General features: G+C 35.2%; 2 protein-coding genes across 2 annotated transcripts; one reads left to right on the forward strand and one right to left on the reverse strand.

The window, feature by feature from the left end:
- Positions 1-11,323: 11,323 nt before the first annotated feature.
- LOC140756499 (uncharacterized) lies at positions 11,324-21,106 on the reverse strand. Its single transcript, XM_073092011.1, has 10 exons — positions 20,900-21,106; positions 20,192-20,383; positions 19,520-19,705; positions 18,856-18,977; positions 15,670-15,851; positions 15,081-15,256; positions 13,969-14,081; positions 13,272-13,381; positions 12,775-12,916; positions 11,324-12,225 (listed from the first exon to the last, which is right to left on the reverse strand). The coding sequence occupies exons 1-10, from the start codon at positions 20,948-20,950 to the stop codon at positions 12,096-12,098; spliced, it is 1,404 nt and encodes a 467-aa protein (XP_072948112.1). The 5' UTR covers positions 20,951-21,106; the 3' UTR covers positions 11,324-12,095.
- Positions 21,107-21,359: 253 nt separating this feature from the next.
- Positions 21,360-23,456, forward strand: LOC140756559 (dynein light chain roadblock-type 2). The gene is made up of 4 exons (XM_073092084.1): positions 21,360-21,471; positions 21,548-21,626; positions 22,356-22,456; positions 23,187-23,456. Exons 1-4 carry the CDS (start codon positions 21,469-21,471, stop codon positions 23,295-23,297), a joined length of 294 nt encoding a protein of 97 aa, XP_072948185.1. The 5' UTR covers positions 21,360-21,468; the 3' UTR covers positions 23,298-23,456.
- Positions 23,457-24,790: the final 1,334 nt, after the last annotated feature.

Raw genomic sequence — 24,790 nt, forward strand, 5'->3', positions numbered from 1 at the left:
TTACTACCCTTATGTGTGATGTGGGTGTTGATATACCTCCTTTATAGTCCGACATTTTTTCTGTGTTTGTGGCAGTTTTTGGAAACATCTATGTTCTATCTAATTGTCGATGGTCGTTTGCTGTGACCTTTATGAGCGATTTTCATTTCCCCTGGTAAAGGGATTTTAGTTTTCACTTTAATTTCATGAAATTGCGACATTAAAAACTAGATTATATTTTATTTGTCAATAAAATGACTAATTTTTAACAATATTATTAGATATGTAAAATATTGAATAATATAACTGTCACCTCTTAGGTAGTTTTGACAATCAAGCAACATTATGATGACAAGTGGCGCCCCCGCCACACGCACAGAAATGTTTGTCGGATTATACTTTTTAAATCATCCCATGTAAAGTAAATTTAATGTCATATGTTCATATGCTTTCATACGAAGTTGATTCTTCGAAACTAAGCTCAATACAAAGTCATAAAATAGATATAATTTTAAGTCATAATTTTATTTTTATTACATTTAAGAAATTAAGAGAAAATATTTATTTGTCATAGATTTACTTATAGTTGACAGTATATTAGACAAATTGTAGATTATAGTGTATAAGTAATATTTAATTATGTATAATTACTTCATTAGGTAAAGCTTTGTTGTATAACGGTAGTGTTAACCACATTGACTTGTAACAAATTGATAACTACAAGTAAATTGTGGTGATTCGATGAAAACATTATTATGTGAAAATGTGTTAAGTAACCTTGAATAAATATATCGTAAACATGGCAACATTTTTATGTAGATTTTTTATATAATTATATTATACGTACACAACAACACAAGAAAACATTTTTATGACATGAACTTAACAGTCGCTATGATGAATTACGACTGATATTAAATTGTAACACTTTTCCTTTTTGTATCGATTTTTGTTCGGACTTGAGCGTATACCCGTTCATTTGTTGCTAAGTCAATGGTTAATCTCCGTTATATTTGATGTATAATATTGTTTGTAGAATTGAATGACATAATTTCGACTGGTTCGACAAAATTCATGAAGTTTTACGAAGAAAAATAAGTGGATGTTTTGAAGTAACTGTGTACAGGGTGATCGATTGCTTAGTCAATTGTGTGGTCAGGGGCGAGTTTATAATAATTGTATAATTACCTAATATTGTATAATTTGTATAATTGCTATTGTATATATGGAAAATGTTATAGTAATAAATTAACGTTTGTATCTTACGAAATATATGTATTTAAAAGATTTTTTTCATTGAATTTTTGTATGTGAGTGGTCTCCGAAAATTGTATATTTTTGTATAACGTTGTCTGTTTTGCGGTAAACAGTTTGGCATACGCTTTTTTGTATATTTGTATTCATTCATTTAATATATTGTATAATCCGTCCGTAATAAGTTGCTCGCTCAATCTGCTCAAACTAATATTTATTTCTTTTGTACAGTTCACGTCATAGATATTGCAGTCTTGTGTGAGATATGTAATTTGAAAACTATACTTGACGCCGGAATGACTATAGTTAGACGTAAAACGGCGGAAATACTAAAATATTATGTTTATTCTTGAGTAATCAGTGCGGCACACTATGTTAACATCTCTAGTTAATGTAACTTTTATAGTAACAAATAAAATATTTTTGTCTAGGGTGCGTTGTGTTTACCAAAAACTACTTTAATAAAAAAATAGTTTCTATATCTATAACTCAAGCATGCTTTGGTTCTGCTGTGTAATTCCTAGACATCGCAAAATCTGTGACGAGATTGTACTGAACCTTACTATATCTCTAACTATGTAACTGATTATTGTGTATGATAATTTACTGATTGTACGGCCACCACAATGTAAATAGATTTGTAAAATAGTGGAAATAAATATATATCTTCGACCGTATAGTAAATATTATCCATGACCGGTTTTGTCCATTGCACTCACATGCCCAGCTCTACCTTGCCTTGTATAAAAATAAAAACGTAAAAACGAACGTCTGAGATTAGTATGTTGCTTGTGGAAAATTTTGATAGGACATCTCTAGAATACATCTAAGAACATCTTTTGTAGAAAAGTAGAGTTAAATTAGAAAATCTTATTTGAATAATTGAAATGGCCCTGTCAGTATTTAATGACATGTTCGACACATGTTATTTACTTAAAAAATAAGTATGCTTCTATTGTTTATACTGATGGACAAATCTGAAGGATAGTGCGTAAAAAACTTTTGGATAATAGTAATAGTGCTCAATTGTTAATGTTGTAAACTTTCACTTATTACGGTATGTACTTAAATGCTTGTAATTAAAATTAGTCATCTAAGACGTTCACAGAATTATGTATTTTTGGCTACGATATATTTCGAAATTGTGAAAATACGAGAAGTATATAATATACGATAAACTATTTAACTTATATGTAGAAATCTTTGTCTTAGCGAAGGTTTAGAATAGAATCGTTAGTAAACAACATTTTTGGATAAAAAATGACTTAATTTCTTAACATTATTTTGAGCAATTTTTATATAATGTAAATTGCTATGCTGTCAAATTATATTTTTTACATTTCTTTACAATTACTTAAGAAATAATAATACGTTGTAATCTAAAGGCACTGTTAAATGTCAACACTAGTGTATCGCGTATGCTAAAGATATTTGCGTATTTATACTCTTATATTTTGATAGTTTTCTTATTCAAATACGGACTCCATGCTCAAATAGAGAATTAAATGTGATAGCTTACTAGTATAGACTTAGATAGTTGTTTGTAAACATTCCAGCTTAGTACGCGGCAATACATGGACAGATTGAAGTTGGTTGAAGTCTGGTGCTCCCCCCTCACCCACTTCATGAAGTACTGACTTGAAGGTGGACAATTAGTATTTCAAACGATTGGCAGTGACCGTAATACTAATACTTCGACCTGCCCGTGTACTGACGCATTTATTATAGACTTAATTAAACATTCCGCTATGGTGAGTATTGAAAAGTTATAATTAGTCTAAAAAAAAACATTATTTTACCGCCAAATCTGAATGTGATTTTCAATATAGCTGATTCTAGATATTTTTAATTAAACGAATAATTCAGTAATGTTTTATTATATTCCCCAGTCATATAGAATTAATACAAATACTAATAAAATATTGTACAATAAAAAATATTTTATTCACATTATTATTTATTATACTTGTTTTATGTTTTTAAATTTTGTAAGAAAAGCTTTACTCTTACTTTTTGAAACGCAGCCTCGATAAAATATACAACTTGTTTCAATGAGAATCTAATCCAATATGACGGCAATTATGTTTCTAGCTCACACATTGTGGAAAACGAGCAAGAGGTAAAAAGGCCGCTATTTTGTTTTATAATCCCTAAAGAAACAAGTTATTGTACCGTAGGAACATTTTATCGTCGCCGCATCGCTACAGAGCATTATTTTTCAATCAAATATGCTCTTATTGATATGAATTGCCAAATTGTAACCAAAAACGTGTAATTATGTATAAATCGTTTATTTATATCCTTGTTGTAATTGATCGTATTGGGTATGTTTAATCGCTGTTTCTATGTTATTATGTTAGATGTTAATAAATGTATTTGCCGTCCCTGTGCGTATTCTGTTGTAACTATGTACTGAATAAAAAATAATTGATATGGATATTGTCTTTTATATATAAATTATACATTTTTAGTTCTTGATTAGACCAGTACCTAACAATATTGCCTTTAATAGCGATTATACATTTTTAGTTAATGACACTGTTGGTATTTTTCGCATTTAAACATGCAATTACGGCAGATTTAAACTTTTCCTTGCATTGATTCCATAACTTCTGTGAAGTGCTGGATGTTTTCGTGTTTCCATTGCTCAGGTACACACACCTATTTTCCTTTTTAACAACAGCGTTAAATACAACTGTTCTGCTTTGAAGCATGTGGTGTAGCAGAAATGTGAGGCATTCTTAGCTCTCAGGAGTAGTAACACATATGTGTCTAAGCTTTGGTAGCAAATCTACTTAGGATTAATTCACAAATATCTAAAGCAATGGTCACTTTCAGTCAGATTTGTAAAACACTCGTAATATTTATAAAACACAATCATAAGTTATTATTTCCAAATCTAGCAATATAAATAAAACAATCACAAACTACTTATATCATTTATTCATCTGAAGGCAAGTCATAACACGATATTTACAACGTAACACTCCAGCCTATAACTATCGTATGTATGGCTAACGTTTGTACAGTGTAATATCACAAGGCGAAAATAATATTTAAAGCTATCTCAGTATTATCAGGAAGTATGTCGTGTCGATAATTGCACTAATTTTGTACCGGTTATAACATTTCGACATAATAATGACTTCAGAATATTTAGCAGTGATGTAAAACTTGTGGCAAGAAATTCGGTGTTCCATTCGGGATCCGGACTTGAAATTCAGGCACATACATTTGATTTTTCGTATTTATGTGCGTGTTCAAAAACAGTATCTTATGATATGATTTAAATCATATTATACCCTGAGAGATTCTGTACAAGACTACAAAGTTGTATCTTTCTTACCAATCATTTGATAGATAACTAATTAATTTATGTATTTTTCAATTGGGTGTCGATGGCTAAATCAGAAGCGAAAGAAACTGCAAAAATGCTATTCCTAAAACTTTATAATTGAATTTTAAAATACACATTTCCCTAACTGGAAATTCCAGAGTTTATTTTAGAAAACTTGTTTTCTATGCTGTTCTTGCACCGCTTTCCTACGAAATGATTACCATGTCGACATTATTTAACCGGTACACAGCGACACATACTTTTCCATACAATAATTATTTATTTACGAGTATTATGCTAGAATACAATTGCGTGATAACTCTAAGCTTATTCTACATGTGATGAGATTCTTTATTCCTTACATTGCTTATCGTTTGATAAAAATAACTCTGCGCTTTATTTATAGGGGTTAATACATAATCATTTTCACTTTCATTGACTTAATAACAAATGGACTTGGTCTAAAATTACATTTAAAAAAAAAAATTATAACTTGCTATAAAGGCGAAGGAAAACATTGTTAGGAAATCTAAATGTTTTAATGCTTAAATGTCTTTAAGAGGTGTGTAAAGTCTGCCAATTGCACTTGGCCAGTGCGGTGAATCATTGACCAAATCCCAAACTGGGTTGACAACATTGTGGTTACTTAGCTATGGTTTTTGATTGTATGTGTTAAAACTATTAATATTCTATTTTTAATTGAAATAAAACAGCAATATATGATTCATCTTTCAGATAATTGACAACTGTTTCGCCATTCTATCTCGTAGCACTTACAGTTGGGACATTTTTGAGCGCTGACCAGTCCATTAGTTAGTATGTCAATGTTAATAAATAATGAAATTATTCCATACATGTATACAGGATTTTGAACACTTCGGATTTGTGTTACAGATTCTTACAAAATATAATGTGAACCTATGATACGACTTATGTAACATATAAGGGGGAATTGTTTTTTTATATATTCAAAATCAATTCCATTTTGCACTTTTCATCTGTCATCATTAGAAAGGCATCATTAGAAGTACCATAGATTAGCAAAGATTACTCACTCTTAAAAAGAAAATGTAATCAGTTTTGAGAATTTAAATAGTTGCGTAAAAAAGTTTTGCCACGTCTCCGTGCTAAAATGTCCCTGAAATATTTAAAATATTTATTTATTACGCAAATTACGCAGTATTAGTTTTTTATTCTAAATTTTCTCACAAAATGTTTTTTATTTGTCTAGAATTGAAAATAATAACTGACGATTCACCCTTTTTGTGGCTTCATTCAATTTTCAGGCGGCTAAGTATCCTTACTAATCTATCAGAAGTACGTACAACTTAAAGGAATAATTTTCTTACAACCAAGAGATTGGTTGTAAGAAAATTATTCCAACTAAATTGGTTGTAAGAAAATTATTCCAACTAATTAAACATTTTGTAAATATAAAATAATTCTTGTAAAATGTACATTAATTTAGTTTTTGCTTATTATGTTACATAATGCGAACATTTGAAAACAATTTGTATTTACTAGATAATAAAAAAAAACATATACGGTCGAATCGAGTAACCTCCTCCCTTTTTGAAGTCGGTTAAAAAAAATGTGTAATGTGTTTTGGTTACTCAAAATTGGCACGATACATAGTGTTTTTGGAGTGTCTGTAAAATAAATACCTTTTGATATAAAAAGGTCATATTTTATGCACGTGCATAGGCTTGTGAGGTTGAAAAAGACAATTATTGATACTTATATTATTATCATTTATCCTTGTAGTCCTTGTTACTGATGAATATATTGCTATGAACGTGCCAGCTTTCAGTATATAAAATGAAAAATTAAATAACGAAAACATTTATAGTTCCATTGACTATTTGAGATATTATATCGCTTGCCAACAGAACATTTCTGTCCGATATTTATTTAACCACATTATTATATTATTATTACATCTAATCGGTGTTTACCTTAGTGTTATTAATCCATCGTAACTTATTATAATACTTGTATTGTCGATTTAACAACTTATTTCATTTTAGCCGCACAACGAAAGCACCGCGACACATTGCTTTATAAAATTATCGCTTTCTGTTACTCCATAAGAGGGCGCCACATGTATTAAGATTTTTTTAAATATTTAGTACATAATCTTGGGGATACAGGATTTATCTATTTAAAAAGTTGAAGAGGTCATCCATAAATTACGTCACACGTCAACGGGGAGGGAAGGGGTCGGCGAATTGTGACATTGTGTGACAAGTGGTGGGGAGGAATCCTAAATTTCGTGACGTCACATTAAGAAATGTCAACATCTCCGCAATTATTATGAATCAAAAAAATCAGAATTTATAATTTCTAGAACAGAAATTTTATAATATCTAGATCTAAAATCACAAAATACGTCACTCAAGTAAGAGTGTCTCACAAAATGTGACAACGACTGGAAAGAGGTCAAAAAATCAAGAAGTTCGTGTGACGTGATTATGGATGGACCCATATAATCAAGTCGCCACTTTATTGCACTAAGGGGAAGAATTTTCCTTCCCCTGGTCTAAAATAGCTGTCCGTAATGAAATCGTACGCACTCCTGGCAATTAATTAATTCCACCACAATCATTCAAAGGTAAGTTACGTGTATTTTATTGCGTACTAGTAGCTGGTGTATAAGCTGCCTAAGATATACACGCTGATACAAAGTTCTAGATATGTATTTATATATTTTGAAAAATATAATATTTTTATTTAGATGGTATCAAGCATAGAAGGGCATACAGAGGCAATATTAATAATTAGTGATATGACACATTAAATTTCATACAACATTTAAAAAAGAATTGGTAAATGGCAAGATGATATATAAATTAGGCCTCTACGAAGCTATAAATATTAAACGCACTACGTGATTGTTTTATAGCACGTCTGCTTACAACGATCTATTGCTGGTCTGCTTAAACAGCTTATTACGTATAAGCAGACGCTTATTGCGTAGAAGCGGGCGCTTATTGCATATAAGCAGTCGCTTATTGCGTATAAGCCGCCGCTTACTGTAAGCATTCTGCTCATCGTGCTTACAGTTTAGTGATTTGTTTGTGCGAACACATGGGGAAAAGCGTATTATTATTGACAAGCCTAATTAAACTACTTATTTAACTGTTCTAATTATTAATAGTTAACAAGTGTCTTTGTAGAATTGATTGCAAATCTACTTAAATTTATTTTTGTTTGAGTATGTTTCAAAATATTTTCTTTAGAAGTGACAATAAAATTTTGATATTTTTGGTCAAATTCCGTTGAAGTATGAGTAAATAATCACTAACTTGGTCTATGGGTGAGTAGGCTCACGTATTAAATATCTATTTTTTGTATACTAAAGCAAAATACATCGAAACACACACAAACACTTACATTTAAACATACTTAACACTACACCACACTCGTCACATTCAATAAACACTCTGAGAGAAAACAATTATAATATATGTAAAGGGAATATTGGAAGACAATACAACCAAAAATTAACCATTTGAGGATTTTGTAAAAATGATGTAGAACACTTTTCTAGTTTAACACCACAGTTATTTTCGCCTAAAATTTCGATGTTAGCTGATGTGTCAAAGGTAAGGCAGAATAAGCCATGAGGCTCTTCAAAATAGGTGCAAAAAGAGCTCTCCTTCAAAGCCGGCGATTCATTGGCGACTCCTCTGATATTGCAAATGTTCATAGGCGACGGTGACGGCTTTCCAACAGGTAGCCCGTCTGCCTTATCGTTAGGTATACATATAAAAAATAACATGTGATATCTCATTTTTGTTTAGTAGCTTTATGTAATAATAATGAAATAAAGTATTAATTGTAAAATTAAAATTTACATTGCACACACATGAGTAAGAGAATATCAGATCTTTTAATTTGTGTTATTGAATATTAATTGTATAAAATAAAATAAAACTGTAAAATAAATATAAATCATAGAAAAAATAACACACTTAAAGAAAACTTAATAAAAAGACAATGGAGTATACAAAAAATACATTAAAACATCAATAAAAATGTTAACATTTTCCTAACTCGTCTAATTTTTATACCAGTGTATTGTTTTTTTATAAATAAAATATTTATTTCGACACACTTAAGAATACTTGTACTTAAATTATATAATTATAAATTAATAATACTTTTAGTAGTAATTGTCATATTTAGTAAAATAAAAATAGTTTATTGATGGCAAGGTTAATAGCATCGTATAAAAAAGAAATACAAATTATTTTACCATACACTTTTCAATGAATACTTTTTCTTTTAAAATATGTTCTTTGTTTATAATACAAGGATGATATAATAAAACAGACTCCTAGTATTTAATAATTCGTCACTTATCGTCAAATAACTATGTACTTCTGTATTTTCATAAAAATAATACATTTAAACAAAAGAATGTGGTTTGGAAATATTTGAAATGATAATCTAATTTTGGGAGTCTATTTGTCCATTTACATCATCCATATATTTCATAAAAGCTGCCATAATTTCAAAGAATCGCAGGTTTATTTTCTGACCCTAAATAGAAATTAATAAATTTAAGGAACTTTTCAATAAATAGTAGAATATAAAATATTTCTCATAATTAGGAATGTCATGGACCGAGATATCTAATTTTAACTTAATTTCACTTCAGTTGGATTAAAATGATGTCCTACTAATTTACAAAATTTCAATCTATTTGTAATTACAAATTTAATTAAAAAGTATTTTCCTTTACCAAGTTGGTATATCGCTTTCTAAAACGCCGCTATTCTTATGAGAGTATTTTATTACAATTCCAAGTAACGATATGAATTTATTTTCAAATATATATTTTAAATTAAGTTACCACATATTGCTTAATTTTCAATATCATTAATGACATAGGTATATTTCCAATTAACATATGTTACACGTGCAAAGATTATCAAATTTTTTACATAATTATAATTGCATACGCGTGCATTAACTTTGCACGAGTCGCATGTCAGGCAAGACAATCGTATAATCGTTTTCAAACGCATATGTTGGATAAAATAGTCGTTCACAAACCTTATTTGAAGGTGGAAATATAAACTCATCGAATGATAGCTGTTTAAGGAGAATCCAAATTATCTTCAGTTTGTCTTAGATATATGTCAGGCCTTTAAAAATATCCGTTTTAAACACTCATACTCTCACAAAAGGATTCTTTGTGTCCTGGATGTCATGCACACACAGAGACAGTTGACAGAGAGAGTTTAGTTGTCTGCGTGACCGTGGATTGAACCCGGAACCCTGCGCGTCACGGTATGTCGATAGCTCCGACATGCGGATTTAAAACCTTTAAAACCACTCATACATTTATTCTCATTAAATTTCACTACGATCATTAAAATTGTCATCATTCAAAACGACGTCATTATATACACTACTGGAAAAAATTAAGGGATCAAAAAAAATTCCAAATTTTTCGGTAGTTTTCAACAGGCCGTAACTTTGAGAGAAATGGTCGTACAGGAAATTAAAAAAAAAGGAAATTGTAGCTCCAAGTGTCTAGTTTTTGGATTAGAACTTCAAAATTATGTAGCCTCCGCGGTTTCTGAGTAATCGTAGAAAAACCAGCAACAAAAAAAAATTCAAATTTTTTTTAGTTTTTTTTTTGGTTTACGGGCATGGAAAAAATTTTTTTAGCTTAACCACCATAAGGATCGGATACTTTGTTCATTTAGCTTTAATTTCTTTTTTTAAACACCTTGATACGTCCACTCCTCGCTGAGATATCGGTCATCAAATGGAAAAGGATCTTTTTGTCTTTGATTATCGATATCTCAGCAACCAATGATCGTACACAAAGTTAAAGATGGCTTTAAAGAACTTGAATAAATTCCCCTTAACGGCTGTCCATTGTTTTTTCGGAGTCTTTTTTTCTTTTCTTTTTGAAAATTTAAGCACTTTCTGGAACAAAAATGTGGAAAAAGCTCGGAAAAACAATTTTTTTTCTCATTTTTAAAAATTATGAGCTTTTCAGAGCAAAAAACATGATCCTTTAATTTTTTCAAAAATTCGATCAAGTGAAACAAAAAAACGGCTGGCTGGATTAATTTGATTCTTTGTAGGGTTTTTGTGGACATATTGAACTGTAAAAGGCACACTTAACATTAGTGGTTTCCTCAATATTTACGATCCAGCGCTTGATTTTCCAAAAAACCACCAAAAGCCCTTTTTTGTTGCATTTTCAAATTCATGTGACAGAAAGAAAAATTTTTTTTTCGAAAAAACAATGGACAGTCGTTAAGGGGAATTTATTCAAGTTCATGAAAGTCATCTTTAACTTTCTGTACGATCATTGGTTGCTGAGATATCGATAATCAAAGACAAAAAGATCCTTTTCCATTTGAAGACCGATATCTCAGCGAGGAGTGGACGTATCAGGGTGTTTAAAAAAAGAAATTAAATCAAAATGAGCAAAGTATCCGATCCTTATGGTGGTTAAGCTAAAAAAATTTTTTCCACGCCCGTAGACCAAAAAAAAAACTAAAAAAATTTTGAAAATTTTTTTGTTGCTGGTTTTTCTACGATTACTCAGAAACCGCGGAGGGTACAAAATTTTGAAGTTCTAATCCAATAACTAGACACTTGAAGCTACAATTTCCTTTTTTTTAATTTCCTGTACGACTATTTCTCTCAAAGTTACGGCCTGTTGAAAACTACCGAAAAATTTGGAATTTTTTTTGATCCCTTAATTTTTTCCAGTACTATATAATTAAATAGTTATTGAGTTACGTATGAGTGTAGGCCTTATAAGAATTAAGATTAGAAATTTTAACAAGTTTCCTAAAGTCACGCATGATAATAATTATAATTATCACATTTTATATCGATCAACAATATAATTTAGGAATTTACATATTCACTTTCTCTTTGAATCGATTACGCTTTCAAACAATAGCTGTGTTTTCGCCATCAAATTATTTCTTATATTATTTATAGAAACACATTTTTTATATTATGAAACCTGCCATATCAACATTATTATTTAAAAATGCCACATTTGTCATGGTCAATCAAATTTTCATTCGCAATGTTCATAGCAAAATACACATTATTGCCTGAATTTAATAATCCATTCTTGTACAATCCCTTTTAATGCGATATAAATGCATTATTATTTGGTAGTAAGGATTATTGGTACATATATAAGTATTTCGTACAAACTTTTTTAACTGGTGTTCATTACAAAATACACAATATGTCTTGTATTTAAGACCAAAATCCTTCGATCACTAATAAGAACTTATTAGTTAGTTCTTATTAGTGATCGAAGCCAAATCACATACAATTTTGGAAGTCAAAATTTTAAAATCACCTACAATTCCCATCATCAGTCGGTAATAACATTACGTACATTCCTTTTAAAGATGTTCTTTATACAACACATATAAGATAGAGATCACATACAATTATGTATGTGTCAAGTTTTCAAACCGCTTAATATGTCACTTCATGTAAATAGCTGATTTCTTTTGGGTATTGTTCAGAATCGAGCCTCGGGAGATTGTGGGGAGCGAGGCATTCTGGCCACGCCGGCGAGCCGCTCGCAGACCGCTTCTAGTTGCGCGTCCAGCATGAGAGACGCTATCTGGTCGTCCGTTAACATTTCCACACTAAAAATAATAAATGTTGAATTTGATTGAATTAAGTTTCCAAAATATTAAAAAAATATGTGTTTGGATGAAATTTGTACGATTATTTTTGTTTTTAAGTACACATGGTTGTTTTCCGTTTTATTTGAAAAGTATTCGTAGTTAACATTTGGTTTCTATACCTATTATTTTAATAAGATCAAAGTAGCATATGAGTATGTAGTTCATTTGAAGGTAAGTGGTCTATTAAGTGGTTATCTAACTCCACGAGGGGTAACGGCTTTAAAGTGATCGAAGAACTCTTTCAGGCTTAAAGCAAGTGTGGAGGTCTCAAATTATTCTGATTTCACAGTTAACAAAAAAATTCAAAAAGAAAGTACCAAAATTATATATGATTACTGGTCAATTTGTACTTTAATATATGTTGTTAATGCATATTATTTTTTTTAGTTATAATATTTCATTCTGGGATTTTTAAGTACATTTTTTTAGTAGACGGAATTTTTGTCTTAATAATAATTTATTTAAATAACAATTAGTACTTTTACGTAAAATGTAAGGTGTGTATACCTGGCAAGGCTGTCGGTGTCTGAGTACCGCTCGTCCGAGGCGGACGAGGCGGCGTCTCCGTCGCGGCGCGCGCGGGGCGAGGCCCTGCGCGGAGTGCGCGGGGCGGAGCCCGAGCCGCGCCGCTCGCCGAACAGGGACAGACCTGGGGGATAGCCGGGTATAGTACTAAATCGTATTACATATTACGATAATTACTTGAAAGTAGGTGTGAGATTACAGAAATAATCTAGAATGTACGAGTGAATGAATGAACCACATTTAACACTATGTTCCTTTTTAATAAATTTAATAAATAAACCAAAGTGGCATCTTCCTGCTCATAGCGGTTAAGTACAAATGGCTGCATATTAACTCGGAACAGCGTCCAGCTTATCGGTTAGCCGCCCCATCCAAATCAAAAATCTTTATTCATCATGTTTACTTTTGTTAAAATGTTCCTATTTACACCTAAATCCACATAACACCTAAACCAAAAAAGAAAACACTTGGCCACGGACCTTGGAACATCTCCTTGACCTTCTCCCCCGTGTCGTGCAGGATGGCGTCGAGGCTCTGCCGCCGCCCGCGCTCCAGCTCCGCACGTAGGGCTGCGCCCCTATCTCCTGACCTGATGGCAACAATCATTCATTTGAGATTAAATAAATGTGCCGCTGATCACCATAACAAGAGAGCATACACACGCACGCAACACAAACATGCGTACAGGTCATATATCTGTATATAGTCCACGGCAAACTTCTAGTCCGCTCTGAAGTTGTTGCGCACAGGTTTAGTTAGCATCTACACCGTAACGTAATGGCACAGTAACGCAGCTATGTATCCGTGGGCGGGAGCAGGCAGCGGAGGGTGCCGGGGGCGTCTTGAGCTGTCTTCGTCCTGCTAATATTTACAATTTGCTATTGCGACGCGACTCGTTTCTACATTAGAAGCGGACCAGTTGCTTGGTGCGGACTCTACACACATACATACACACACAGACACACATGCACGCACGTACATACACACATTCACGTACGCATACACAAGCACGTAGGTAGGAACGCACACGCAACATATATGCTTTCGTTTCTAAAAAGACAAATTACGTCACGGTAATTGTAGTTTTTAAAAACGTTCTTTTATTTTAACATAAATTTATTACATGTTAGTATTATACACGATCATTTGTGTTGAGGTGTTAAAATCAGTAGATACCTTATAATACGTCGCGGGGAAGCGGCCGACACTTTACTGGACTCCAGGGGACTCGGGGGTGATGATTTCTCGGGAGTAGAACGGGGCCGTAGCGAGCACTTTTCAAAGCTTATCTGAAAAGTAAAATAACAATAATAAGTTTAGAACAAAAACAGTATTAAATTCTTAAAGCAATGATCTACGCCGAGTAGATTCTTGGGGCTAGAGGACTGTTCAAGTGGTGTACTCAATGCTTCCTTTACTATTACTCCCGTAAATCTCCTGTGGGTGCCGGCAGCGTGTGACACGAGGCCTACCTCCTCCGGGCTGGAGTAGTCCAGGTCGATCTCGGTCCAGGTGTCGTGGTCGGGGCGGTCCACGCGCCGCAGCCACTCCGCACGTTCTGCTACAGACTGCTCCTGTGGATGCCGGCAGCTGTGTCACGAGGCCTACCTCCTCCGGGCTGGAGTAGTCCAGGTCGATCTCGGTCCAGGTGTCGTGGTCGGGGCGGTCCACGCGCCGCAGCCACTCCGCACGTTCTGCTACAGACTGCTCCTGTGGATGCCGGCAGCTGTGTCACGAGGCCTACCTCCTCCGGGCTGGAGTAGTCCAGGTCGATCTCGGTCCAGGTGTCGTGGTCGGGGCGGTCCACGCGCCGCAGCCACTCCGCACGTTCTGCTACAGACTGCTCCTGTGGATGCCGGCAGCTGTGACACGAGGCCTACCTCCTCCGGGCTGGAGTAGTCCAGGTCGATCTCGGTCCAGGTGTCGTGGTCGGGGCGGTCCACGCGCCGCAGCCACTCCGCACGTTCTGCTACAGACTGCTCCTGTGGATGCCGGCAGCTGTGTCACGAGGCCTACCTCCTCCGGGCTGGAGTAGTCCAGGTCGATCTCGGTCCAGGTGTCGTGGTCGGGGCGGTCCACGCGCCGCAGCCACTCCGCACGTTCTGCTACAGACTGCTCCTGTGGATGCCGGCAGCTGTGACACGAGGCCTACCTCCTCCGGGCTGGAGTAGTCCAGGTCGATCTCGGTCCAGGTGTCGTGGTCGGGGCGGTCCACGCGCCGCAGCCACTCCGCACGTTCTGCTACAGACTGCTCCTGTGGATGCCGGCAGCTGTGTCACGAGGCCTACCTCCTCCGGGCTGGAGTAGTCCAGGTCGATCTCGGTCCAGGTGTCGTGGTCGGGGCGGTCCACGCGCCGCAGCCACTCGCGCACGTTCTCATCGGCGCTGTGGGAGCACATCTCCTCGAGGTTCTCGCTCGCGTTCGACTCGCTCGCCGTGTCCGTTATCGTCGAACGGTCTATGTCTGTCGGCAGAATGTGTTACGTAAAAATATGAATAGATTTTTAAAGTGTTTCACTGTGATTTCGTTGTAATTGTAGTTGCTGACATTTATATATGTATATATGTGACTGCATAATTTCCCAAGTAAGTGTCGTGTGATAAGTGGATATCGAAACATAGATGGGCTGATGAACATTTAATGGCATCGTACATCAGGGAAAGCAAGAAAGTATATTATAATTAGTCACATAATATTTGTCATTGTCATCAACTCACAATTGACTCATTGCTAAGCACTACTCTCCTTTCAGGTGGGCACTAGCCTAATCCAAATTTATAGTCTTCACACCCCTGAAAACATACATGTTTCATACTTGACCCTTAAGTAAGTGATAATTAACCTGTATTTGTTTGCAATAACTATCAAAACCTCACCATTCCTAGCCGACTGCCGCCTCGACCGATGTTTATGTATCTCATCTGATATCCTCTCGAGGTTCCTCAGCGCCGAGGAGTACTTCTGCTTGGCCTCCGTCACCTGCTCTTCCAGGGTTTGAATGCGGGCCTTTTGCGCCTCCAGCGCCGCGTTGATGCGCGCTTTCTCCTCGAAGTAAGGCCTGCAACCAACCATCCGGCTCGAAGGACCAACTTTTTCGAAAAAAACTAGGACATTGTCTAGAAATTGACAGTAATTTTTCTTGTATTGTTCTGTAATATTTTGACTAATTCAGTATTTTTACATCGGACATTTTATTTAATAATGTACATGAAATTAATGAAAAAATCGAAAAATACGTTTTGAAAATTTCCAAAATCGTAATGTTTCATTATTAAATTCACATAAAGTACAAACTACAAAAAGTACTTCTAGACAATGTTCAAAATAAATTCAACAACAAGAAGAAAAAAAGCATGCAAGACTACAGTACTGGCTAGTAGGTGCTAAACACGCATGCATAGACAACACTAGATTGGTAATAGACAAAAGAGCATGCATAGAAAAGAAAGAAATAAAAGTGATGTACCAAAACGTGAGCATGAGCATGGCCTGCGGTCGGCTGCGTGCGGCCTGTGGAAGATATTTATACTCTGTGCAAACTAGTCAAGCATGGATTAGCTTATACTAAAATACTTTCTGGCTGCAACTTATAACATACTCGTAATAAATGAATTTTCGCCTATAATACAGGTGAAATTTTTTTCTCCTCGCAAGATTTGAATTTTATGCCCTTGATAAAATTTAAATTTTGCTCGTCCGGTAAGTTATTATGTAGTTTTGCAATTTTGTAAGCCTCACTTCTTTGGCAGAGATAGATCTACCGCCGGGCTAGGTGATCATGCACGGGGACCGGCAGCTCAGTTTGGAACTTGTATGCAAGATATTTAGAAAACTTCAATAGCGTGATTCAGAAGACTCGTGGCGCCATCTCTTTACGTATAGCGGGAAGTCGCTACACTTCCTTTATGAAGGAAACTATCTGAGTTTAGTGATATACTACTCAGATGACCTAAAACTCAGATAGTTTAATGGTAGAAAATATTGTCAATTTTTTGGTCGAAGAATGATTATAATGTAGACAACAATATATTTTCTTTGGGTCGGAAAAATACGCCTGTTTTTAGCGCCCCAGGCATCCGTTTTGGCCAGCCCGTAATTACGATGCTGTTTACCAACATTGAACAAGGACTAAAGGCAACGTTTTTCAAAGCTTTTATTTACATTACTATGAAGTTATGAGTTGCAGCCAAAACAATTGGATTAGCTTAACTTAAAATGTTACAAGCCGTTGTATTAGTTATTATAAGAAAAATAATAAAACTAATGGAATTGAAAAAAACAGGTATCTACAAATTAATTTATTTCACATCATATTTGTGACAATTTGGAAAGGAAGACGTAATCTATACAAAGAATAAAATTATATAAGAATGGTATAAAGTATTAATCAGTAGTTGCTGTATTCTAGTTTGAAGAGTGTGTACAAAATATATTTATTTATAGAAAGTTCCAAGTTAGTTCTATCTTTTTACGACCTAAAAGCATGTCTTCGTAACTGATCTAGTAAGATTCTTTTAAGTCTGCGTTTAAAAACATCTTAAAACTAAATTCGACGCTAATATATCAAGTTAAAACGCCCAAAAGTCTAAACTAAATGTGCTATAAAACAGAAAAGAGCTGTAATAATGCCCTAATTTCCCTAGCAAGGGACTAAATATGTACGTACGTACAATAACGTTTATTGTGATACAAATATGAATAAAACTACAAAAAATAATATTAAAAAAAAAGTCATTCCAAATTGATTTTATAACAACAAAATTTAAATATTTTACGTTTATCTTGGTGAACTTAGTACTAGACCACAATCTAATTTCTAACTCAATAAGATTTTTTCGATTTTACTTTCATTATTTACAATTTTACATGAAACAATCGTTTCTCTATATGTTGTACATGTATGATCATTAAATATAATTGGTCAATAAAACTAACGTCATCGTAACATTGCTTCAAATTGCTATGCAGCGTTGTGTCGTGAGCTAAACGAAGTCGGAAGCAATATTGTTCTCATAGTTAATTAACCTAAGGTCGAATGATTTGAATGTGGCTACACTGTTAGAGATATCTTTAGAGTATACTGTATGCAAATAGTAAGACGTATGTGCTAAGTAATTAGACAGCATTCGTTTCGGGGTAATGAGTCTCGTACCTAGATTTTACTTTGTTTTTATTGTTAGTTTACATACCTAAATAAGGAAATCCATTAAAATATGTTGCAACTTAACTTAGGTAATTTATTAGGTCACAGTTTTAATTATAGAATACAAATTAATTTAAATTTAAAAGCAATCATAAACTAAAATTATTGAAAAATTTTTCCCATCTGACCTATCCTATCTCAATCTGACAAGACTTGAATTTTGATCCCCTTAACTAATAAAATCCATTTATATGTACACTTTTTTTTTACGCGGAGAAATCCTCGTGGATTCACTTCCGCCCGGGGGGGGCGAAAGGGATATGTCGGTCTCTTACCGACTAAAACTCCGCGGCGTTCCTCTGGACGCTTGATGGCGGGTCGCGAGAAGCGTTAGCATTACATTCGCGACCCGACAACCTCGGCCGGCGCTGATGTTAACGCCAGCCACGTCCCGATAGGGAGGGGCCTCTCTCAGTGATATTCCTCATGAGATGAGCGTGCGGAACGCACACACGACATCTCGAGCCCGAAAGACCGGAATTGGATTCCCCCGAATCCACCTCCGTGGGCTCAGGGAACGGGGAAAGAGCGGCTATCGAAAGCCGCTCTACGGCATCCCGTGCGCCTGCGACGGATTGGCTGGGCAGACATAGCTTCCCTGGCCCTTTCCGCCGCCTCCTTCGCGAGCATTACTGTTTCGCAAAAGGAGCGCACTGCCTGCCACGACCTGTCACTCTTGACCATGGCGTGAACCACGGACGGGAGCGAGAGGTCGGCCCCCAATGTATATGTACACTAACCTAACTTGCCTAACCTAAACTAACCTAACTCTATCATATATCCTTACTATTGCTTAACAGTTCACCTATTGTTTTATAGACCGCTATTTTCCTATATTCATATTGTTTGTAGAGCTCACCTAGACTTGGCGATGTGTCTCTTTAATCCGTTTTGCAGTTGTTGAACTAACGCAGCAGCGGCGCGGTGAGCGGCGGCTTTGGTTCGTTGCGTCACCGCCGCTGAAGCGCGGTCTGCCTCCGCCTTTGGACAAATTTTATTTGAAAATTGTTATATTTTATGCAATGAATCTTTTCTCTCTCTAACTCATAGAACTCGCGGTTAGAAATATATTTTTAATTCGAGCTTATTAGCAATCAGCATGTACCATTAATTTTTGTATAGAAATAGCCTTGTTTTTGTAATTAATGATGGGGAACCTTCATAAAGTACCTGGTGCCGTGAGAGCGACACAGGGTTATGTGGGACTGTTACCGCACTAAAACCCCCCCGGTGTCCGTCCTCGGCGCTGCGTAGACGATTACGGGATCTCCAAAGGAATGCAATCGGAATCTTCTTAGCGCGTTGCCCCGTCGGACTCACTACACCGTCTGGTGTGCACGACGGTATGCCTCCACACATACCGCCGTCCATCCCGGGGTCGATGGCTGGGCGGTTTGAGCTCCCACTCTTGCCGTCCGCAACCCCGGAAGCCCCCTTTTAGTCGCCTCTTACGACAGGCAGGGGATACCGTATCAGGGGATACAGGGACATCATAGGTATAGCCTATAAGCATTATAACTCACCTGGTTAACTCGATGCGTGGCGTGGTTGAGCATCTCCTGCCAGGCGGGGTCGAGCGTGAGCCCCCCGCTGCCGTCCGCCAGCCGCGCCAGCCCCTGCTCCGCGAGGTACACCATCTCCCGCGCCGCCGCGTGCGCGCTGTTCGCCTTGTCGTACGCTAGCGTCGCCGTTTGGAGTTCTTGCGATGTCTGCATAGATGAAAGTTTTTTTAAGCAACACTTATTTATATCTATGGACATGGGAGTCTTCAAAAAAAGTTCGCAAAGAGCTCTCATCCAATGCCGGCGATGCTTTGGCAACTTTTTTGGAGTTGCAAATATCCATAGGCAGCAATGAATGGTGAATTAAACAACAAAAAAATATATCTTATATAAATAAAATAAAAAAATAATCTTTTCATTTTTGTATATTTAATATTTTTGCAAAGAAAGTAATTAGGAGAACTATAACTATAAGTGATAGTAGCAATCTCTATCATCTTTAGAAATCATGTTTGTTTGTTTGTCTGTGTATTTGAAATTGTGTCAAACCAAAACTACTGAATTGAATATTATTACTACTATACTTGAATTGAATTTTTGGCAATAAATGTCACTGTATAATTGACATTATATTCTGAAGCTACATAAACAAAGTCACTGGCACAGATTGTTATAATAAAATTTGAAACTCACAATATTAGCTCTGAACCTAGCTTCATAGTAAGGCCGTGCTTTATGGACACTTGTGCCCAGTTTCTTGGTGAGCTGTTGGATACGAAGGTGGCCTTCAGCGAGGAGACGGCGGAAGGCCAGCCGCGCCTCATCCAGTTCCACCTCGAGCCTGTTGATCTCATCTGTCGCAGTATTGAGACGTTCTAGTTCGATCTGTGAAATTATACATCTTATATATAAAATTTTCGTGTCACAATGTTAGTTACTGTACTTCTCTGAAACGGCAACGGCGAAAATAATTTTTTATCTCATTACCAATCTAATAAGAATAATTATACAGGACATTTTTTTTACTATTTATGTATGTTTACTGTGTAGAATTTCGAGTTTATTTATAATCATTAAAATAACAAAATATTATCATTGCTGAATGAGATATTTTAGGTTTTTCTACCAGCTAAAAAAAGATAATTATTTTTATTTACTTTAATAGAGTCTTATTTGAAATTGACAAGTATTTTAAATAATAATATCAGTATATTCCAATTATAAATATTATTATTTTCCAACCGACTTTAATGCTTGTTTAAGCGCTTTCTAAGTTATAATTAGAACTCACATAAACGGCTATTGGTAAGAATTAGTCACGCCAACAACCTACACAATAATAAAAAACGCCTATTGTGTTCGTAGCTATCTCATATCATTTATGTTATCGATTATCTTTACCTGAACCCGAGGGTCTAAAGCTTCCGAACATTCTGCTGAGTTTTCGTTCATTTTTCTCTCAAAACAAACGCATTTTAACTAAATTTACATTCAATATAATCGCTTATTTGCTGCTATTGTAGTTGTATAGTAATACACCGCTTCGCCATCGCTAAATAACGAATATTGGCTCGAAATATTATAACACAAAGCCCAATCTCAATGCAGCTTTTTTTGAATGTCAATTGTCATGTCAGATTGGATTGTCAGATTTTATTATAGATTAAATAGAAAAAATAGTAGATTAGTACATAGGTAACAAATTTAGAAAATTGATTTAATACCCCTTGTATTTTTTAAACTAAATTGATTTTAATTGGCTTTTATTAGATATTTACTTCAGAAATTTTACGGAATCTAATTAGATTCCAAGACGAACATGTTCCAATAAAATATTATAGAAGTGACAGTTATTACTTTGAGTTTTGACTTTTGACATTGACGTTACCATTCGGTGACTCAAGTCCGTCAAGTTAGTGAAGAGAACGAGAAGTGGAATAGTGAAATATTCTTGTTGAAGAGAAAGCAAAATGGTAATTGCATCAAAGTTAAGTTTAAAACGCAGAACTGAAATGCAGCAAACGAAAATAATAAAATTTAACGTTACAGGCAACCGAAGTGGAAGAAACTATCAAAAGGATCCAAGCCCATAAGGGTGTTATGGGTGTCGTCATCGTGAACCACGAAGGTTTGGTCAATAGTCTGATTTCCATAGTTACCTGCATGTATTTTCAATAAAAGTATAACTTATTTTATAAAATTGTTCCTACGACCCTTAACGCAATCTTTATATGAATTAAAAGTAATACTGCTATTTTATGGAAATAAACAAACATCCATCCATAAAAGTATTTGAATCTATTATCCATATAGCGTTTCTATACACTATAATAAGCTTTCTATGCACTGTAATAAGACAACATTTTAGCCCCTAAAGCCTGTTTTAGGAAGAATTTTTTTAAAACACCTTTTACTGTTCATCTGCATAAGGAATTTCTGTGTAAAATTTCATTAATTGTCTGAAAGTCAGTCCCTGTTATTTTTATGAGCTATTTGGTTATTTAAATTGTAGAGACTGTAATAGAACAGTATTAAATAAATTACCTTTGCATTCCATAGTAGAAATGTGCTCATTATGCTTAAAATATATCTACTGTTTCTTATTATATTGTATGCATTTTAAGAATTACATCTTTAATTGCTATTTTGAACTTTTAGTTTTATCAATATTTTTGGTGTCTAGGTTGTTTACTTTTCCATGATAAATTCTTGTATGAAAAGTTGAAGACAAGGATATTTCCTCTTTAATATGATGGTCGTAAGATGACATCCAATTTTAGCAATGACCACTTAAAACATTGTATGGCAATTATTGACATATATGAGTGGTCTTAAAAGGTTGTTTCTACAATTTCAGGTATCCCAATCAAGAGTTCTCTGGACAATGCCACATCGGTGCTGTATTCTGGTCTGATTGGACAACTCACAGAGAAGGCTAGGAATGTTGTTCGGGAAATGGTAAGTATTTATCCTTAAAGGGTCTACAAACAACTCTCCTTTATGACAACCCTTGCAGTGGAGCGTGAACCTTACTGGTGTGATCCACAGAGGTCCTTGGGTTCAATCCCTGGCCGAACAGATATCTAAATAATGAATTTAGATACTTAAGTGATATATTTAAATATCTGTTCTGGTATGCGTGTTTGTGTTTTGTGTGTCCATGATACTCACAACAGAGGAAATTCTAGCATGGGGCTGTGAGTGTAGAAAGTTTCTTTTTTTTTTTAAATACCAATGAGGCTATAGTGATTTCTAAGCTGAGAAGCTCTAAGAAGGCCCCACACTGGTAGTACTGGCAAACATTTTAGTGTAAATTAGTTCTTGCAAGGTTGTGGATGCCAGCTGAATTACATAATGTGGCAACCTGCTTAGTGGCAATACATCTGTGAGCAGCTTCAATAATAATCCTAGTTTTATATGAAGATGGGAGCTAGTTTGAGATGTCCATGAGTAAGAGTGACTGATCATCAAGGTTGATTGCTACTTCAATATTATAGAAAAGACTTCTTCATATGACATTTGGTAAATGTTGATGTATACTCTTGTTCAAAGGAGGATTTAATTCTAAAATTTTTGATAGTGTATTTCATTTACAACAATTATGATAAATCTTGTCTTCTTGAGAGACAAGTTGGTAGGTCAAATCCCCAACTGGTTTCCTATCGTCAAGTTTATATTTTACTTACAGGACTCCACAAATGAGCTGACATTCCTCCGAGTCAGGAGTAGAAGACATGAGATTCTGATAGCACCGGATCGAGAATTTATACTTATTGTAATACAGAATACTTCAGACTAGTCATTTATGGCAACACATTGGCACAGGCGACGATGCACCAAACATGAATGGAATATTATAAATCGCTATAAGGGCATTCGCTAAAATTGGCGCAGGTATTTACCCGCGTGGTGGGCGGTTACACGGCGTATTCGCCGATTGTATACTGTTTCACCAAAGCAAGTGGGTTATGTATCGTATGTATCGTAGATCGTCCTCTTCGTGCGCAGGCGCCAGTTTCAGTGAATGCTCCAAAGGCCTTTTCCTGTCGCGCGGGTTTACGCGCCCGCATGTGTCCTACGTCCTACACGCATATGAAACTTAAGAATGCAGTAAAACCTGTGGTTCGACAGCGGCAGTGCCGCCACACGTATTTCTGTCTAATAACAGCAGTGTTAAGCACTTCCGTTTTGGTTTGATGGGTGTGGTAATGGAGACATACTCAGGTAGGTATATCCTTATCTTATTTCTGAGGTTGATTACGGATGTCCATGGGCGGCAGTAGCCACTTACCATCAAATGGACCGAATGCTCCTCTGCTACCCTTATGTTATAAAAAAGTTGCTGCAGTCTCATCACGACCCAGGTAAACACTCACACAACATAAGTATGTGACACGATAGGATGCGAGTGGCACGCGAATAGGCGTCTACCCGCGCCACAGAAAAAATGTCTTCAGCCTAATTTTAATTATGTATAATTTTATGTTGTAGTGATAATATTTGTACTTTAAGCAATGTATTATTTTGTGAAGTGATTGGCAGGATTCGACTAATTTATTTTTATTCGATGTGTTTTTATATTTGTGTATGGATACTCATTTGCACCAGTAGATACTTATTCTTTGAAGTGAATTGTGTAAGAGAAAGCTCGAGAGATAAGGTTAAATTTTACTATTGATTTCATATCCCAACAGACGCCATTTTAATAGCATATTTCCTGAAATTCCCTATTATAGTTTCTTCTGCATACTCATTTATTTGTTTTCGTGAATAATAGGTAATTATAGCGAGATAAAAATAACGTTCAGGGAAGGTTTTTACAGTCTGTTCTACATGTTTACCAACAAATAAAGATTTTATGCCCAAATCTGAATCTGTATAGGGTCAAGACACTTCTGTGCATATGCCTAATTTTGTCCATGCATATGCACGTCCCTTATATTCTGAAAGCATCTCAGACTAGAATGGCAGGGTATGCATTTAAGGTAATTGTCATCTTTATAAATTTGCATTTTTGTGATGTTTTCTGAAGAGCTTTTTGTATTATTGATTTTGGGGTAGCAAATGATGAAAAAGGTGTCACGATTGTATTTAACACGGAAAATTTCGCCTGTCTAAAAATATAGGAAGCAATTCTAAACCTATATATTTATTGTCCAAGCCATGTCACCATTGGTAGAAGTGATAGCACCAGCTAAAAATGAGCAGCAACATTGAACATCAGGAACACAAAAAAATCTAGGGAATCTTAATAGTTTTCTGTATCTGTAGAATATTTTTATATAAGCTTAC

Source organism: Epargyreus clarus, unplaced genomic scaffold (genome assembly GCF_041222505.1).
Source record: "Epargyreus clarus isolate Ecla_fem2 unplaced genomic scaffold, WU_Ecla_fem_2.2 ptg000035l, whole genome shotgun sequence".
NCBI classification, from domain to species: domain Eukaryota; kingdom Metazoa; phylum Arthropoda; class Insecta; order Lepidoptera; family Hesperiidae; genus Epargyreus; species Epargyreus clarus.

Excerpts from the sequence above, each read along its gene's own strand:
- LOC140756499 (XM_073092011.1), bottom strand. The coding sequence starts at position 20,950 with ATGAACGAAAACTCAGCAGAATGTTCGGAAGCTTTAGACCCTCGGGTT. Across the intron at positions 20,384-20,899 it reads CTTTAGACCCTCGGGTTCAG|ATCGAACTAGAACGTCTCAA; the intron begins GTAAAGATAATC and ends ATAATTTCACAG. Across the intron at positions 14,082-15,080 it reads ACTACTCCAGCCCGGAGGAG|ATAAGCTTTGAAAAGTGCTC; the intron begins GTAGGCCTCGTG and ends TTTACTTTTCAG.
- LOC140756559 (XM_073092084.1), top strand. Across the intron at positions 21,627-22,355 it reads CGTCATCGTGAACCACGAAG|GTATCCCAATCAAGAGTTCT; the intron begins GTTTGGTCAATA and ends CTACAATTTCAG. Across the intron at positions 22,457-23,186 it reads GGAATGTTGTTCGGGAAATG|GACTCCACAAATGAGCTGAC; the intron begins GTAAGTATTTAT and ends TTTTACTTACAG.